Source organism: Catharus ustulatus, chromosome 8 (genome assembly GCF_009819885.2).
Source record: "Catharus ustulatus isolate bCatUst1 chromosome 8, bCatUst1.pri.v2, whole genome shotgun sequence".
NCBI classification, from domain to species: domain Eukaryota; kingdom Metazoa; phylum Chordata; class Aves; order Passeriformes; family Turdidae; genus Catharus; species Catharus ustulatus.
The window spans coordinates 20,002,114-20,016,904 of NC_046228.1; the positions used below are offsets into that span (position 1 = coordinate 20,002,114).

The following is a 14,791-nucleotide window of genomic DNA, read 5'->3' on the forward strand; positions in this document are numbered from 1 at the left end:
CTGCCCCAACCCAAAATAAATAACAGCTCAAACCTTCATAAGCAGATTCTTGTTTATTGGATCATGAATGTACACACATGCAGCACTCTCCATCTGCAAAGCATGGTCTTGATGGGACACTGCTGCTGGAGCAGCCACGGGAGCTGTGCTGGTGACAAAACCAGCTGTTTGATGTGCTCAGGGATCCTGTGACAGAGCATCAGTGCAAGGCCTGGGAAAGGTGGGTCAATGCTCCTGCTGCTAATTTTAGTAAAGAAGATGTAAAGGAATCGCCAGTTTCAGGACACTGGAGCAATGTTCAGTGCTTTTCAGCGGGGGACAGCACAGAGCTGGTAGACAGGAGGTACATTGCCTGTCCCACTCAGAGTTGGGGTTGTGTCGAGCTCCTGGGGGCTGACAACAGACTTCAGAGTAAAATTCTGCAAGATGGTGGCTGTGACTAAGAATATCTCCATTCGTGCCAGGCCCTCTCCAGGGCATATTCGTTTTCCTGAAAGTGAAAGCAGTAAACAGAACTCAGTGAGTGTTTCTGAGTAGACCAGAGTTTGTACTAAGCAGCTGTGTTGCACAGCTTTGTTTACTACCCAAAGTCATAGCAGTGAGATGACTGTCAGGGTTACCAAGGACATTTTCAAGACAAGAATTCATTGACAAAAGACTCTTGACAGTTTGGATGGGTGTATGAAGGAAGAACAGGAGCAGGAGAAGACTTAGCCATGGAGGGAACATCACAGGAGTCACGATGAGAGAGAGCAGGGTGATATAAAGCACAAGGTGAGAAAGTGGAAGGTTGGGCCTATTGATAGGTGAATGCTTGCATGTAGCCTAAGAGGTACTTAAAAGGTGCCGGGGAAGAGTGGACCTGCCACAAAAAGATTTGTTAAGGATGCCTTGGGTGGTTGTGCAGGAAGGTGACAGGTATTTTAGACAGTGCCAGTGGATCCCGTTCACATCATTACATTGGCAACTCCTAGTAGGTCTGAAGAAGATGGGAGATGCCACTGGAGATAGGAGCAGCAGGAAGGAGTTATCCAGAGAGCAGGAGAGCAGTGAGCCCCAAGGAAGCACCAGTGGGACTGTTGGAAAGAGGAAGAGTTGTGTGTTGCAGGGAAAGACAGGGCAGTCACCAGAGGTGGAGGCTGACAGAGAGGAAAAGAGCAAACCTGTGCTTTACCTGCTGAGAAGGGCATGAAGAAGTCACTCTTCCTAAAGGTGCCATTCTTGTGCAAGAAATGTTCAGGATTGAACTCGTGTGGGTTTGGAAACTCTTTACTGTCGTGGAGGACAGAAGTGAGGACAGGGTATATCGTGGTGCCCTGAAGTAACAGAAGAAGAGCAGAACATGAAAGGCAGGCAAATAAGATCACTCTTGTTATCTGCCTGCCTGCCAAGTTGAGATTGTGCTTCCCTGTATAACCCTACCAGTGCCTTTGGTTTCCCTTTGGAGGGACCCTTCTTTAGAGGAGGCAGCTTTAGGAAGACCCTACTGAATGTCACAGTAGTTGTTACCTGCTCTTCCTGAATTCTCCCTCTCATCTCCAGAACATTCAGCCTCAGCTTGCTCTGGTCATCAGGGCACACCCCACCTAACTCTTCTCTTTCTTGGCATTTCACAATATTGTAGATGGACTATGTCCCTTCTTTTCAGAAAGTCCAAAATGTCAAAAGCTCAGAAAGTTGTGGAAAAGAAGCTCCTGTGGAATTGCTCTCTGCTGACAAATTTCTCCTGCTACAATCCTCTATCTTCCCACTTCCTGGCCAGCCATTAACAGGAGCTGGAGTATTCAGCAGTGATGCACAAGAATTCTCTGCTGGCAGCTGAGCAGTTCTCTGGGTCCTTCCTTATGATTTTACACAGCTGGAAATCACATCATCAGTAGCCCATGTGCTGCTGTTTCCCAGCTTCCCACAGTCATCCAGAGGAGCAAAGAGCACTGCTGCAGCAGGCCAGGCCAAGCCATGGGCTGCTCCAGCCCACCAGCCTGCCTCTGGCAGTGGCCAGCCAGAGACTCCCTCAGGAAGTGTGCTAGAACAGAGCAAACAGGTTTGGCTTGTTCCATTCAATACAAACATATCCTACAGCTCAGAGTCTTTCTGTGCTCAATAACCAGCAACTGACTTTGCTCCCAAGCATGTGCACAGGCTATCCTGGATGGTGGTGAGCAGCTCCTCAACTTTGTTGCCTTTCGTGTGAAGAACCACAGTTCTGGGAATTTGTGAACCCACTATGCTTCTGCAAATAGGTAAAGCTGCAGAGTAAGGGAACAAAAGTGTTGGTCAGAGCTACTGTTCTAATCTTGGCCCATGAAGCATCAACAAGGGAGTGCAAGTGAGCTACAACTGCCTGAGGATAAAACCCTTACAAAGGGCTGGGTGAAAACAAGGTCAGGCCACAACAGTTCTAACTTGTGACCTGTAACTGATGGTCTGAGAACTGCTGAACTTGAGGGTGCTAACCTTAGGAATGACGTAGTCTCTGAAGCTGGTGTCTTTGGTCACAGTGTGAGGGAGAGCCAGGGGAATAAGAGAGATGAAGCGCTGGATTTCATGGACCACAGCATCTGTGTAGGGCATCTGGGTCCGGTCAGCCACACAAGGTTTTCTTGATCGTCCTACTACCCGGTCAATCTCTTCTTGAATTTTCTCTGTCATGAGAAGCATAAACCATCAAATGGGTAAACAAAACCAAACCTATGTAAATAGGTTGCCCTATGCTGTTTATAAATCACAGATGGCAGGAGCATTATGTTGGTTTTGATGTTGACTCCTATTGATTTGGCTAAATAAAGATGTAGACACAGTCAGGTCGGAGAGAAAGAGAGAGAGGGGAGGGGAAAATCTGGGAGAAGGATGTGGTGTTAGTCATGTGGCCACACCAGGGGAATAGCTAGAGAGGAAGAGATCACAAACTGGTACCTTGTATCTTTGGATGTTTGAGAAGAAGCAGAAGCCCATATCGTATAGTGGTGCTTGTTGTCTCGGTTCCAGCAATGAACAAGTCAAAGGTGCTTGTTATCAGGTTCTTCATGAAGAAACTGGAATTGGGACGATCTTTCTCCTAAGGAAAAAGCTTTGCTTTTTCTCTTGTAGAGCTGAGAGTAGTGACCCTTTCTCATGTCATCACAGACCTACCTTCTCTCCTACAGCTGTTGCATTTCTCTGCTAAGGTGCAACAGCCATCTGGGGCATTGCAATGCTACCTTGAGCAGTAAACTCAATATCAACCTTCTTTTAAGCTCTGTATTGAATGGCACTTCACTACTTGTTTGCTGTGCCAACTGCTTTCCAGTGAAAGAACTGCAAGACCAAACTGAAAAAGTCCCCGTGTTTTGGTGAAAGAGGAAGCTCTCCTCTGAACAGCTGTAGATAGTGGTGGCTAGTGAGCACATAGACCCAGAGCTATAAGCTCTAATACAAACCATATCTGGGGTATTGTTGCTGTTTTCCCATTGCACAGCTGACTGGGAAGGGGTCAGCCCAATGTCTGTGTTGCTTATGAGGGGAAGGACTCAGCATTGTGTGTTTGAGGACAAGCTGGGGCCATTTGTCTCCTTACCTCCTGCATTTTGGTGAGGTAACAGTCGATGAAATCATTGGGGGAGTTGGGATCTAGGGAGGCTTGGTGCAACTTCACCTCCTCTTCTACAAATGCTTTCAGAGCATCAAATTCTGCAAATATGCTTTGGTGTGGGCCAGGCAGGTAATACAGGATATTTGAATACATCTGGTAGAGCTGGAAGGAAAGAAACAGGAAGATCCCTAGTATGACATTTGCCCCATCCTTTGATATTAGCCAAAAGCCCAGGAAAGCCACAACCCTGTCAAATGAGCCTCAAACTATGGGGCTGGGCAGTCTGGCAGGGCTTGCTTAGTAGTAGTAGTAGGAGTAGTAGTAGTCGTAGTAGCAGCATCAGAGGTGGAGAAGAAGGGTGTCCAGGACTATTGGGAAGGTGCACTTAGCTGGCAAAGCCAATTCCAGCTTTGGTGAGGGTGTTTCTTCCTCTTGAATGAAATGCCTTTAGTGCAGCAGAGCACTGATGGGGTCCTAATTAGAAGACTGAAATGGAACTTCATTGGGAGGGAGGCCTCTTGCTCCCCTCGGAGAATGTTGCGACTGTGAAATGCCTACTGAATTTACCTGTCCCCAGCGGGAGCTCATCATCTCAAAGATGTTGTTCATGTTGTTCATCAGACCCAGGAACTTCTTGTCTTTATAATCATATCGTTTCCCAAAGACGATGGAGCATATGACATTGGAGACAGCACAGGCCAGCACGCGGGTTGGGTCAAAAGGTGCTCCTGTGATTTCAGAAAAGTTACAGACTATTAAAAAAACCCATCAAATGTTGTATGTCTACTTATGGCTACTGTGGGTAATCTGAACACTGGTTGTTAGTGGAAATATGAGATCAGTCTCTGAGTGACACAGAAGGGTCCTCAGAACAGAACATGATCACAAAATTATTACAGCTTTGTAATGAGGGGTAGTTGGTGAATGGACCAAATCCATAGGAACTTCATTCCTTGCTAAAGATGTAAGGTCCCTTAATACAGCCTATTTTTTTTTAAAACATAAAATATAATGAAAATGGACTGTACCCTTTGTTTTGTCAATCTCTTCCAGCAAGTAGTCACATTCCTCCTGTATCCTCTCTTCAATGCTCCTCTTCCCCATCCCAAAGTTCCGCAGAGTAGTGAGAGAAAACCGCCGCATGTGTAACCATAGCTCATTGTTGCTAAAAATAATCCCTGCAGGGGAAGAAGGAAGAGGGAAGACCTGTCTTAGGCATGCTGGGTGTGAGATGAGCAGTGGCTCATGGTGACAGTGAATCCTGTCCCTGGAGAGCACTGACATGGTAGTGTCACAGCATACTGTGGTTTGGAGGTTCAGCAGTCCAGCTGCTTGCTTTCGGCCTTCTCCACTACATACCCAACATCCTTGTCAATAATTCATCACTCACGCACACACGATTTCCCTTGCTGCAGCTGGTGGCTGCTGCCCCTTGCCATTTCCCTGCCCATCTTTGAGAACAATCTGCCTCCACATCTCTGCTACCTCACGCCCTTTTGTGGTGGAAGTCAGCAATTACAGCCCTCTCTGTCCTCCCCCCTCCAGGTGGGTTACACCCACCCCTTGCAGTTTTCCCTCATGCAGGGTACACTCCAGCTCTAATCTGCTAAACACATCCCCAGCCCTTCCCTTCTCCTTCGGAAGGAGCTCAGTTAGCAAACATACCTAATCCATTGTTAGCCCTGTCTCCAACTGGCATGTGTCCTCTGGAAGCAAACTCGTCTCCACGATCAACCAAGGCTTCTTTCACCACGTCATGTCCATGCAGCACCACCACTGGTTCAGTGCCCAAGTGCACTGTGAACACTGGTCCATACTCTTTACTGAGCTGTAAAAATGCAAGAGGCAACATGGCCATGGAGCAAATAGGGAGGAAGAGTGGGAAAGTCTCCTTTATGCTGCGTCCCTCAGCAGGCAGTTAGCCTCACACATTGGTAACATCAAGGTTTGGTTCTCTCATGATAAATGTGGCTATGGAGATGGGTCCCACTTATCAGCACTGGGCAACATGGCAACAGCAATGAGGGGAAGCAGCTGCAATCCCCACAACTTTTCTGCTCCTCTGGAATTGGAAGTCACTGAGCCATAGCCACAGGCTGACCCCATGCACAGGTCCCACACATTCCTCACCCACAGCAAAAAGAGAAGAAGTAGCCTTACCTTCTGGAGAGTTTTGGCCAAGTTACTGGGTTTCACCTGCAGCAGGTTACCTAGAATGGGAAGGGGAGCTGGTCCTGGAGGCATCTTCCCCTTTCCAGACCTTCCTTTCCATGCTGCAAAGGAGAGCAGGCAAGCAATGCAAACCAGGAGAACAACCGTGGCACCTCCCAGGAGCTCCATTTTCTTCTGTGGCTCAGGAGGGAGTGACTCTGGCTGTCAGAATCTGAGTTTATATACCAATAGTCTGTGTTAGTTCAAGAGCAGGCTTTGGGTCACATGGCAGAGTCAATCGGTGTTACTAGTCAATCATTTGTTAGATTGCCCTATGTTATGAAATTAAGACTTTTATTGGTATTAATTATTCATTGGAGACACACCTTATCTCAAATAACTGCAGCTGCCAACAGAGATTAGGAAATCAGTAATGTGCTCATACAACAACTTGTTTTGTTTTACCTAGAGTTAATTGTTAAAGAGATCATGCAGGGACACACTCTCCTACTGAGACACTGACAGATATTTGCTGTCACAAGAACATCTTCCAAGTGACATTTGGGTTTTCTGTTCTTCAGTACTGATTGTGCAAGCCCTCAGTGGTGTGAGCCATCCTTCATTGTTCCTGAAATCTTCCTGACATTATTAGTAAAGTTCACACTGCATGTGATTTGCCAAAGGACATGCAACTGTGTTCCCTGCAGCTATAGCCTCAGTCTCTCTCCCTAGGGGCATCTGGCCTCACAAGAGGGAAAAATATTAAATATGTATCTATCAAGGCCAGAAAGGTCTCCAGACATGACAATACACAAGAAAGGACTTGCTGGGTGAGACAAAATGAAGATGTAAGAAAAGGGGGCGAGACTCGGACCTCTTCAAGGTCTCCTAGAGAAGAAAAAAACAGAGAAGAGAGAAATCCAGAACCTGAGAGAGTCTCTGGGATATGGCTTCCCAAGCTGGGACAGAGATGCACTTGTCTGAGGGTGGGTACAGGAGGTGGCAACCTGGCAGCTAGTCCTTGCACTTACCAAAGAAGCTCATCCAACCTACTGCTGGAAGCTGGCATGCACAGGTTCTTGACTTGTTGATGTTTGACTCCACTATGAGGAACTGGTGCCTTGGAAGTTCCCTAGGTGCTCTGGGAGACAGCAGAGCATGTCTGGTGTATTGCAAGGGCTTTTAAAAGAGCTGGAGGGTTCCTGCCCAAGATTACTCAGGCCTGCATACTGGCAGGGTCCCAAAAGCAGTGGCCATGGCTGGTAGAAACAAACCTCAGGGCTGTGCTCAGCTTGTTCAAGCTGACCTCAACCCTCTGTCTATCCTGAACTGTAGCACATTTGTGGGCAAAAATGATCGGAAGGTTTTGCAAGGATAGGGGATGTGGGACTTGGTTGGAATTAGGAGGAGGCCTGGGTAAACCAAGTGCTTTGTTGGGGCATGCTGTGTTTGCTGTACAGCAGGATGTTAATGTGAGTTTCCCTTTCACTCAGAGGAGCTGGTGGGGGTCTCCACCCCTTGCATCCCTTCTAAGTCATCCTTGTTCTCGTGGATAGGTGCAATAATTTTCTAGTTGTTCTTTTTAAATCTCATTTTACTTCTTAGAGAGCCATACTCAATATTTTGGTGGAGAAACTTTTGGCTAGTTGCTGATCTGCTGGCCAAATTCCTGCATCAACTCAGATGCTGTAAGGTCACTTCATGGGAGTTCAGGAAGGTTCATGGAGTTTCACCAGACGAAGTTCATGAGAGTTTATTTGCACTGCCACGAGGTAGCTGCCAACTACCCATGTTCCTGACCTTGCCCCGTTGTCTACAAAGTTCCCTTGTTCCCAGGATCCTCATTGATCAGACCAGTGGCACCCAGAGAGGTTTTCTTCACCTGCCTTCACCCTCTGCATGTCCTTCCTGTCCATGGTGCTCTTGGCTGCTGTCTAAACTGGTGCTTACAACTGGGTTACTGTAATGCATGAGAACTATCAAATGGGTGAGAAAAAGATTTCTGAGGAAGAGAGACCTGCTTGTTTCATTTCAGCTAGGCTGCTTTCCACTTTCCATAACAACTTCTTTCAAACAAAGCATTTAATTTCCATGCACTTCAGGCTCATTTGAAGACCCTCCCATCCCTACATGATCAAACACAGTTGTTTGGTGCCTGTAGGAACTAGGAAAGGACCTGAAACTGAAACTGTTCTCAGCACAGGTACTACTTGTTGGATCTACAGCAATTCCATGTTTTTTTCACGTAGAATTATTCTTCAACTCCATGTAGACATTTTTGTTCTCAGCATAAGTAAAGTATTAATGGGTCAAAGATAATAAAAGTATTTCTCTGTAGCTCTGAAGTGCTTTACTGATTTTTACCCAATTATCAGCAGGCAATGAAATCAAAGAAGCACTTGGCAGTCATGCAGTGATTATGTGATTAGGGTGTGTGCAGCACTCAGCTTCTAAAGAGATGAAGCCTCCCTCCCTGCCAAAGTCCAAATGTTGTCCCTGGGTGTCTTTCCACTGTGGCTGCCCAGTGCCCAGGCAGGCACTGTGGGGAGCACAGTTGGTTCATGGGGGCTTCTCAAGCCTCAGCCACGCAGACAGCCTGTCAAGATCCACTGTCTGCATGTCCTGTTGTGCAGAGCTGCTGACAAGGTCTTATACTTTGTGGAGCAGCCACCCTGGTTGGTGCATGAAATTAGCAGAGGTAGGCACTTCTAGAGGTAGTGACAGTCTTGACCAGCTGGAATCATGGCATCTTGTACAGCTGTGCAGAAAAGACAGGCTGTGGGATGGAGAGCAAAGGAAATGCCTCCCTTGGACTCAGCTGCAGCCCACCATTCCCGTGGTGAGGGCTGGCTGGGTGTCCTGATGCTGTACAAGGCTGTGCCGACAGGAGCTGGAGAGTCTGCTGAGGGCAGAAGTGTAAAGATATTCACAGTTCCTTTGCATGAATGCAGAAACATGTATGGAAAGATGGACAATGAGGCATTCACTTGGTGTGGCTGCCTGATGTGTGGCTGGGGAGAAGGTTCTCCATGAGACCTTGCAGCTACAGGCAGGTAACAATGGTTGCTGGCAGGCTGAGTGCTCTCTGGGATCACAGAGGCTCCCCCTTCCTGTGTTTCAAGCCCATCTCAGGGGCCCACCTGCCAGATTTTGGGGGTAGGGGTCCCAGAAAGCACACCATCTTGCCAACTCAGCCAGCCGTGAACCAGTCCTGCAACTATCCCCACACAACCCACTGCAAACAGGACTGTAAGTCCCCAGCCAAGAGTGTTTATGGGAGATCACCACTGTTTAGGTGTGCAAAGCCTTCTGAGCTCCATGATTTCTCACAGATTTTATGAGGAGGGCTGTTTCTGTGCTTTTATATCAGCACTCTGGGTTGGCATTTGAACCCGTATAATCTTTCAAAGGGTAAAAGAGCACCGTCACTAAGTTTCTTGCACTCGTGCCAGATAATGAGCAATTAGAGCAGCAACAGGGTGCATGGGGGCAAGCAGCCAGGTTTTCTGCATGTCCCAAATGTGGGAGCAACTCAGGGTAGGAAAAAAGGTTTGAAGACCCTCCTGGGGCTTTACAGCATGAATAGAGACCTATCTCTTGACACTAGCTCTACTCTTGCCCTTTGGTTTTCTTCAAAGAGTGCAAACAGCCTCTGCTGAGTTCAGGTGAAGGCAATGGAAGGTGTTAAACTGATGGGCTGGCTCCACCTGAACATTAAAGGGATTTCTGGTCCCAGCTGTCTCCACAATTTAAAAGGGCTAGGCTAAGAGCCTTGCAAGAGAGCAGGATGGGTGCTGTAGGGCAGTCTAGGGCTGCATCAGGAACTATACTCCTCTGGGTCTTTCTTGGTCCCCTTGCCTTGGTTCTGGGGGCTCATGTCAGTGTTTTTTCTGATCCTACCCTGCTGACTTGTGGCCAAAAAAGCTTACAGCTCACCTTACCTCCAGGCTGGGAAGGGAATGCTTCGTTTGTGCTGACTACTTGGGGTGAGGCAATATTAAGAGGCATTTTTAGCTGTATCTTTGCCCAAATGAAGAGGTGCATGGAATGAGAAGAAAGGAACAGGTTTTCATGTGAAGTGTTGCTGAATAGCTTCTTGCATAATCAGGGGCTTGTTTATATGACACGGCAGTCAAGGACTTGATGAAATGCTGTGACTGGAGCTAGATGTCTTGGCTGCTGGATTCTCACACTACTGTTCCAGACACTAATACTGGCTAGGTCTCTATTTCTTACAGAAGGGTAGTATTGTAGTGGGTCTAATCTGCAATGTGGGACTCTGAAGCCCCTGCTGCTTTGTCCTCTTTCCCTAGATACTGAAGGGAAGGCACATGCTCTGCAGAATGACTCGGGCTGTGGGCTCTTGGTATCTGGGACTCCAGATGGCTCCAGGAAAATATCAGTCTCTTATGCTGGCTGTTATGTCTTTGAGTGGGTGAGTGACCTTAGGGACTCTGCTGAGGCTGTAACTACTGCTGCTCTGGCTGCCCTGACTGGTGTGACTTTTTCCTAGGATCACAATTACCTTATACTGGTTGGGCTTGAAGGAACAGATGCTGCTGGGCAAAAGGTTCTTCATGAAGAGACGCTGCTCAGGTGTCCTGTGGACCTTCCTGGTAAGAAAAAAGCACCTGTCAGAATCTCATGGTGATGAGTGCCATTCCTTTCAGATGGCTGTTCCTAGTCAGTTTGGGGGCTAGGAAAGGGGGCTTACTGCTGTGCAGAAAACTCCATGGAAAAGGGTCTGGACATATGAGCCACCAACTTGCTGGGGAATTGTGCCTTTCTGCAGTGTCAGCAGGTGAATGTTTGTTTTGTCTCCCAGCCATATTCTGGCTACATGAGTTCCTGCAAGTTCGAGACTAGGTGCTATGACTTTCTTAACTACCAAGAGTTGCTCTAGAACACTTTATCTTGACAGATCTGATGTAAATCCAATTTCCTTTATATGGCCTTGGGGAGAATCTCTGTTCTGTGGAAACTTGGGTTCCTTCTGTGCAGGCTTCCATGTCAGATCCAGGCCATGTGTTTGACCCTCACCTGACTCTCATTTCCCTGGATTTGTGTGCAGTCACCAGGACACCTTCAACCCGTGTCCTTCATGTCTTTGTCCCCCTGCCCTTGTGCTTTAGCTGCAAAGACCTTCTGTTTTTTCCAGCCTTGGATGCTCCAAGCAGTAGTGTCTGTTCAGGTGTTCCCAGCCAGGACCGGCTGCCATGTGCCTCCCTGCCCATCAGCCAGGGAGACTGTGAAGCACGAGGCTGCTGCTATGACCCCAGAGACAGGGTGAAGCCTTGCTACTTTGGTAACACAGGTAAGCCTGGGCAGCTGTTCCTCCCTTCTTCCTGAGCTGCTGCAAAACAGGATTTCTCACTTTGCTGGCCAGGCAAGCTAGGTGTGTACCACTCCTGCAGGTGGCTCAAGGCTATGTTTTTGGCTGTCAAGAATATGCTCTCCCAGTGAAGTGTCCAGCATTTTCCCCTGTATTGCAACAGGCCTGGTTTTGTGCCCAGCATTGATGTTGTTGTTGGAGCTGGTTGCACTTGTCTTGCCATACTTGGCACTTGTTTTGTGGGTTAAATGCAGGATAGCTTGCAGGACTTGCTGGTCTTGTCCTGGTTGTGATATTAGGGCCTCTTGTCCATCCCTCTTATCTCTGAACTCAAGACTGATTATATCTTTTTCTCCAGTGACAGCTCATTGCACACCAGATGGCCAGTTTTCTGTTGCTGTTTCTCGAGATGTGACCCAGCCACCTGTTACCCTGGACTCGGTGCAACTTGCCAGTGGACACAGTACTGACTGTGTCCCTGTCCTGACAAACAATGCCTTTGTTGTGTACCAGTTTCCACTCTCTGCCTGTGGCACTACTTTTCAGGTAAGAGCTGCAGCTGTTGCTAGGCTGGAAAGGCTGGAAAAACCTGACATGGCTTTGGCTGCTTAATGGACATCCAGAGGCCAAATGCTGTTCTCCAGCCTCATATTGATCCAGCTTGACTTGATCACAGTAATGGTGCCTATCTGTCATTCCAGATGACTGGAGACCAGGCCATATATGAGAATGAGTTGGTGGCAAGCAGAGATGTGAAGACTGGGAGTCTTGGCTCTGTCACTAGGGATAGCATTTTCAGGTATTACCATGGGGCTGATGTGGCTAGGTGTCACTGTGTCCAATGTCACTAAAAGAAGCAGATGATACATTGCTATATTGGAGAAAGGGGGTATCAGTAGCTTTTGTTATTTGCCCAGTTTGGAACTTTCCTTTCCCACCAGGTTACGTGTCCGATGTAGTTATTCCATCAGTGGGAGCTCCGTTCCCTTGAGTGTTCAGGTGTTCACATTGCCACCCCTCCCTGCTGTGTCCCAGCCAGGTCCTCTGTCCTTGGAGCTGCGTGTTGCCTCAGGTAGGAGAGGTCTGCAGGACCTGCTCAACCCTCTCAGGGCAGGGCTCTCTGGTCTCTGATGAGTAACAGTGGAGTATTGATGGGTTAACCCAGCACTGCTTCCCTGTCATGGTGGGAATTTACTGGTCTGGCTCTAAAGGATGCCTATTCCTGTTCCTTCCTGCTCTTAAATGGCTCTTGGGTTTCTTCTGTCCCAGATGGAAGCTATACTTCCTACTATACAGACAGTGACTATCCTGTTGTGAAGACTCTGAGAGACCCTGTTTATGCAGAAGTCAAGATCCTTCAGAGAACAGACCCAGACCTGATTTTAGCTCTGCACCACTGCTGGGCCACACCAAGCCCCAACCCCCAGCAACAGCTGCAGTGGCCAATTTTGGTGAATGGGTAAGTGACTTGTAAAAAACTTTGGGTCAGGGGAATAACTTGCTCTTTTTTCACTGCTTACCTTTCCTCTCAGGTGCCCTTATGCAGGCGACAACTACCAGACACAGCTGATGCCTCCAAGTTTTGCCTCAGGACTACTGTTCCCCTCTCATTACCAGCGTTTCACCCTCTACACATTCACCTTTGTGGACTCCACTTCCCAAGAGAAACTCTCTGGGCTGGTAAGATCCTATCCTGGCTGCCTAGCTTCATACCAAAGACAAGTAAAATGCATGAGCAATAAGAACAACTTCATAACTATGAGTCTCTTGGCCTCCTTGGGGGAGTGGGGCAAAGACTAGGAAAATCCCCTGCTGAAACAGAAGGGGAGAGATTGATGCCAAAAACCTTATTCCCTGGAGTGAATGTGGTAGAGGTAAGAGACATCACTGGAGAGGTGGGACAGAAAATGTGACTACTAGATGGGTAGTAGTTTACTTAAGCTAATTCACCAGACAAGCTAGCCCTTGCTTAGGGTGTGTGCTCTAGCCATGCTAATCAATAGTCTCTAAACTACATTTCTTGGCCAAAATGACTTGGAAATAACTTCTGTACCTTTTAAAGCATCTGGGCTCTGAATCTCATTGAGCTCCTCCAGTTGAGTCACATGAAATTCACCCTGACTGATACTGTTTGCTCAGCGCTGCTGGGATCAACTAATACTCAAAATTGGTCTCAGCTGTACTTAGGAAGGTTCACAACGAGGCAGTGCTCGGACAGCAGAGTTCCAGGGAGAAGCGCTGTATTGAGGATTTGACTGAGTTTGGATGTGTGTGATGTAAAGGTTTGGAAGCTGCCTCCGAGCAGACAGCAGAGGGCTCCAAGGCTACAGCCTGGGTGAAACGAGGCGAAGAGATCTCCCTGCCTTCCCCTTAAGGACCAGGCGTGCTGGTATGGAGCTAACTCTCCTCATAGCAGCCCACATGGTGCTGTGGCTTTGGATTCGTCGCTAAAAGTGTTGAAAACAGATGTTCTTGCTGTTTGCTGAATAGCACTGAATAGACTTTCTCTTCGTTCTGCTGTCTCTCAACACCAAGTGAGTAGGCATGGGACAGGCTAGAGCCCGGGTGCCAGCAGAGCCGACTCAAAATGGCCAAAGGAATATTTGATGCTGCACAATTTTATGTTCAGCAGTAAACATTAGGGGATTTCATCTTCCAGTGTAGCTGATGCTCCAACTGCCTGGCCTGCTTGTAGGAGCAGGGTAGGTGACTTGCTTTTGCATCTCTTTTGCTTTAGGCTTTTTTCTTCCCTCTCCTTCACTTAGTTAACTGTCTTTATCTCTCCAGCTACAAGTTTTCTTGTTTTTCTTCCCATTCTTTCTCCGCCCTGCTAGGGCAGAGTAGGGGAGTAAGTGGCTGTGTGGGTGCTTGGCTGTTGGCTGGGGTCAGTGCACCACACGAGGGTATCGCCAGTCTCCTCACACTGCCCGAGGTACTTCAGGCTGTGTTCCATTTCTCTCTAGGTGTACCTGCACTGCAGTGCTTCTGTTTGCCACCGTTCTGTGGAGGAGTCCTGTGTCACCAAGTGTCCTTCCAGAGTCAGTAAGTGTCCTGCCTTCTGCTTCCCTATCCAAAGGGGCACCAAGAGCCCAGTCCCCAAGCTGAGTAGGAAACGTGCAGCCTATGGAGTAATTCCCTTGGGGCATGGACAGCTTGGCAAAGGATTTCCTGCTCCTTTCCACTGACTAAGGGCTCTTCTCATGCCAGAAAGACAGAGGTCCTCATGGCTCTTAGCTCTGTGTGGACTCACATGGGAACTGTGGAGCTTCCCATGTGTGGAGAAGCTGACCTGGAGAAAGTTTGCTGACCTTCAGGCCTATACATCTTCTTACCTACAACCTTCCCTTTGCTCTGTAGGGGGTAAAAGGCGTGCTGAGCATCCTTTTCAGGAAGGTACTTCCCATGTGTCCAGCAAAGGCCCTGTGATTTTCCTCCAGGATGAGCTAAGACAAGACTCAGCCAAGGATGGCCTTGGTAAGTGTGGCAGCAGAGCAGGGAAAGGGGGCTGGTCTGAGATTTTCTGCAGAAAGGCTGAGCCCCTAAGGCCTCCCTGTGCCTCACTGGGAGCATTAATTGGGGTGTCTCTCCCCACAGGAGCAGCTGTGCATCCTGCAGCCTCCTGGGCTCTGGGGTTTGCTGCAGTGGCAACTGGGACAGCTCTGTGTGTGGTGCTCGTGGTTTCTGTGCTGTGGCAAAGGAAGGTGTCAGCAACACGTGAAATCAATAGATTGCAATAA

General features: G+C 48.1%; 2 protein-coding genes across 3 annotated transcripts; one reads left to right on the forward strand and one right to left on the reverse strand.

The window, feature by feature from the left end:
• Window positions 1-207: 207 nt before the first annotated feature.
• Window positions 208-5,930, reverse strand: LOC116999619 (cytochrome P450 2C19-like). Of its 2 annotated transcripts, none has more exons than XM_033066493.1 (9): window positions 5,732-5,930; window positions 5,237-5,399; window positions 4,600-4,749; window positions 4,139-4,299; window positions 3,557-3,733; window positions 2,917-3,058; window positions 2,458-2,645; window positions 1,175-1,316; window positions 208-490 (listed from the first exon to the last, which is right to left on the reverse strand). In XM_033066493.1, the coding sequence occupies exons 1-9, from the start codon at window positions 5,909-5,911 to the stop codon at window positions 309-311; spliced, it is 1,485 nt and encodes a 494-aa protein (XP_032922384.1). In that variant the 5' UTR covers window positions 5,912-5,930; the 3' UTR covers window positions 208-308. The 2 variants fall into 2 exon arrangements, with proteins under 2 accessions (XP_032922384.1, XP_032922385.1); XM_033066494.1 differs by having other exon boundaries at window positions 309-490; window positions 3,557-3,724; window positions 4,130-4,299; window positions 5,732-5,911.
• A 3,579-nt stretch (window positions 5,931-9,509) lies between these two features.
• Window positions 9,510-14,791, forward strand: ZP4 (zona pellucida glycoprotein 4). Its single transcript, XM_033066103.1, has 12 exons — window positions 9,510-9,708; window positions 10,036-10,157; window positions 10,236-10,338; window positions 10,881-11,036; window positions 11,413-11,600; window positions 11,756-11,853; window positions 11,996-12,126; window positions 12,324-12,513; window positions 12,587-12,734; window positions 14,018-14,096; window positions 14,412-14,528; window positions 14,649-14,791. Exons 1-12 carry the CDS (start codon window positions 9,510-9,512, stop codon window positions 14,789-14,791), a joined length of 1,674 nt encoding a protein of 557 aa, XP_032921994.1.

Bases quoted from the DNA above. Each gene is read 5' to 3' on its own strand.
- LOC116999619 (XM_033066493.1), bottom strand. From the start codon at position 5,911: ATGGAGCTCCTGGGAGGTGCCACGGTTGTTCTCCTGGTTTGCATTGCT. The intron at 4,750-5,236 runs GTATGTTTGCTA...CTTCCCCTGCAG, and splicing joins CAGGGCTAACAATGGATTAG to GGATTATTTTTAGCAACAAT. The intron at 2,646-2,916 runs GTACCAGTTTGT...TTCTCATGACAG, and splicing joins CAAACATCCAAAGATACAAG to AGAAAATTCAAGAAGAGATT.
- ZP4 (XM_033066103.1), top strand. From the start codon at position 9,510: ATGGGTGCTGTAGGGCAGTCTAGGGCTGCATCAGGAACTATACTCCTC. The intron at 10,339-10,880 runs GTAAGAAAAAAG...TGTTTTTTCCAG, and splicing joins GTGTCCTGTGGACCTTCCTG to CCTTGGATGCTCCAAGCAGT. The intron at 12,735-14,017 runs GTAAGATCCTAT...ATTTCTCTCTAG, and splicing joins AAGAGAAACTCTCTGGGCTG to GTGTACCTGCACTGCAGTGC.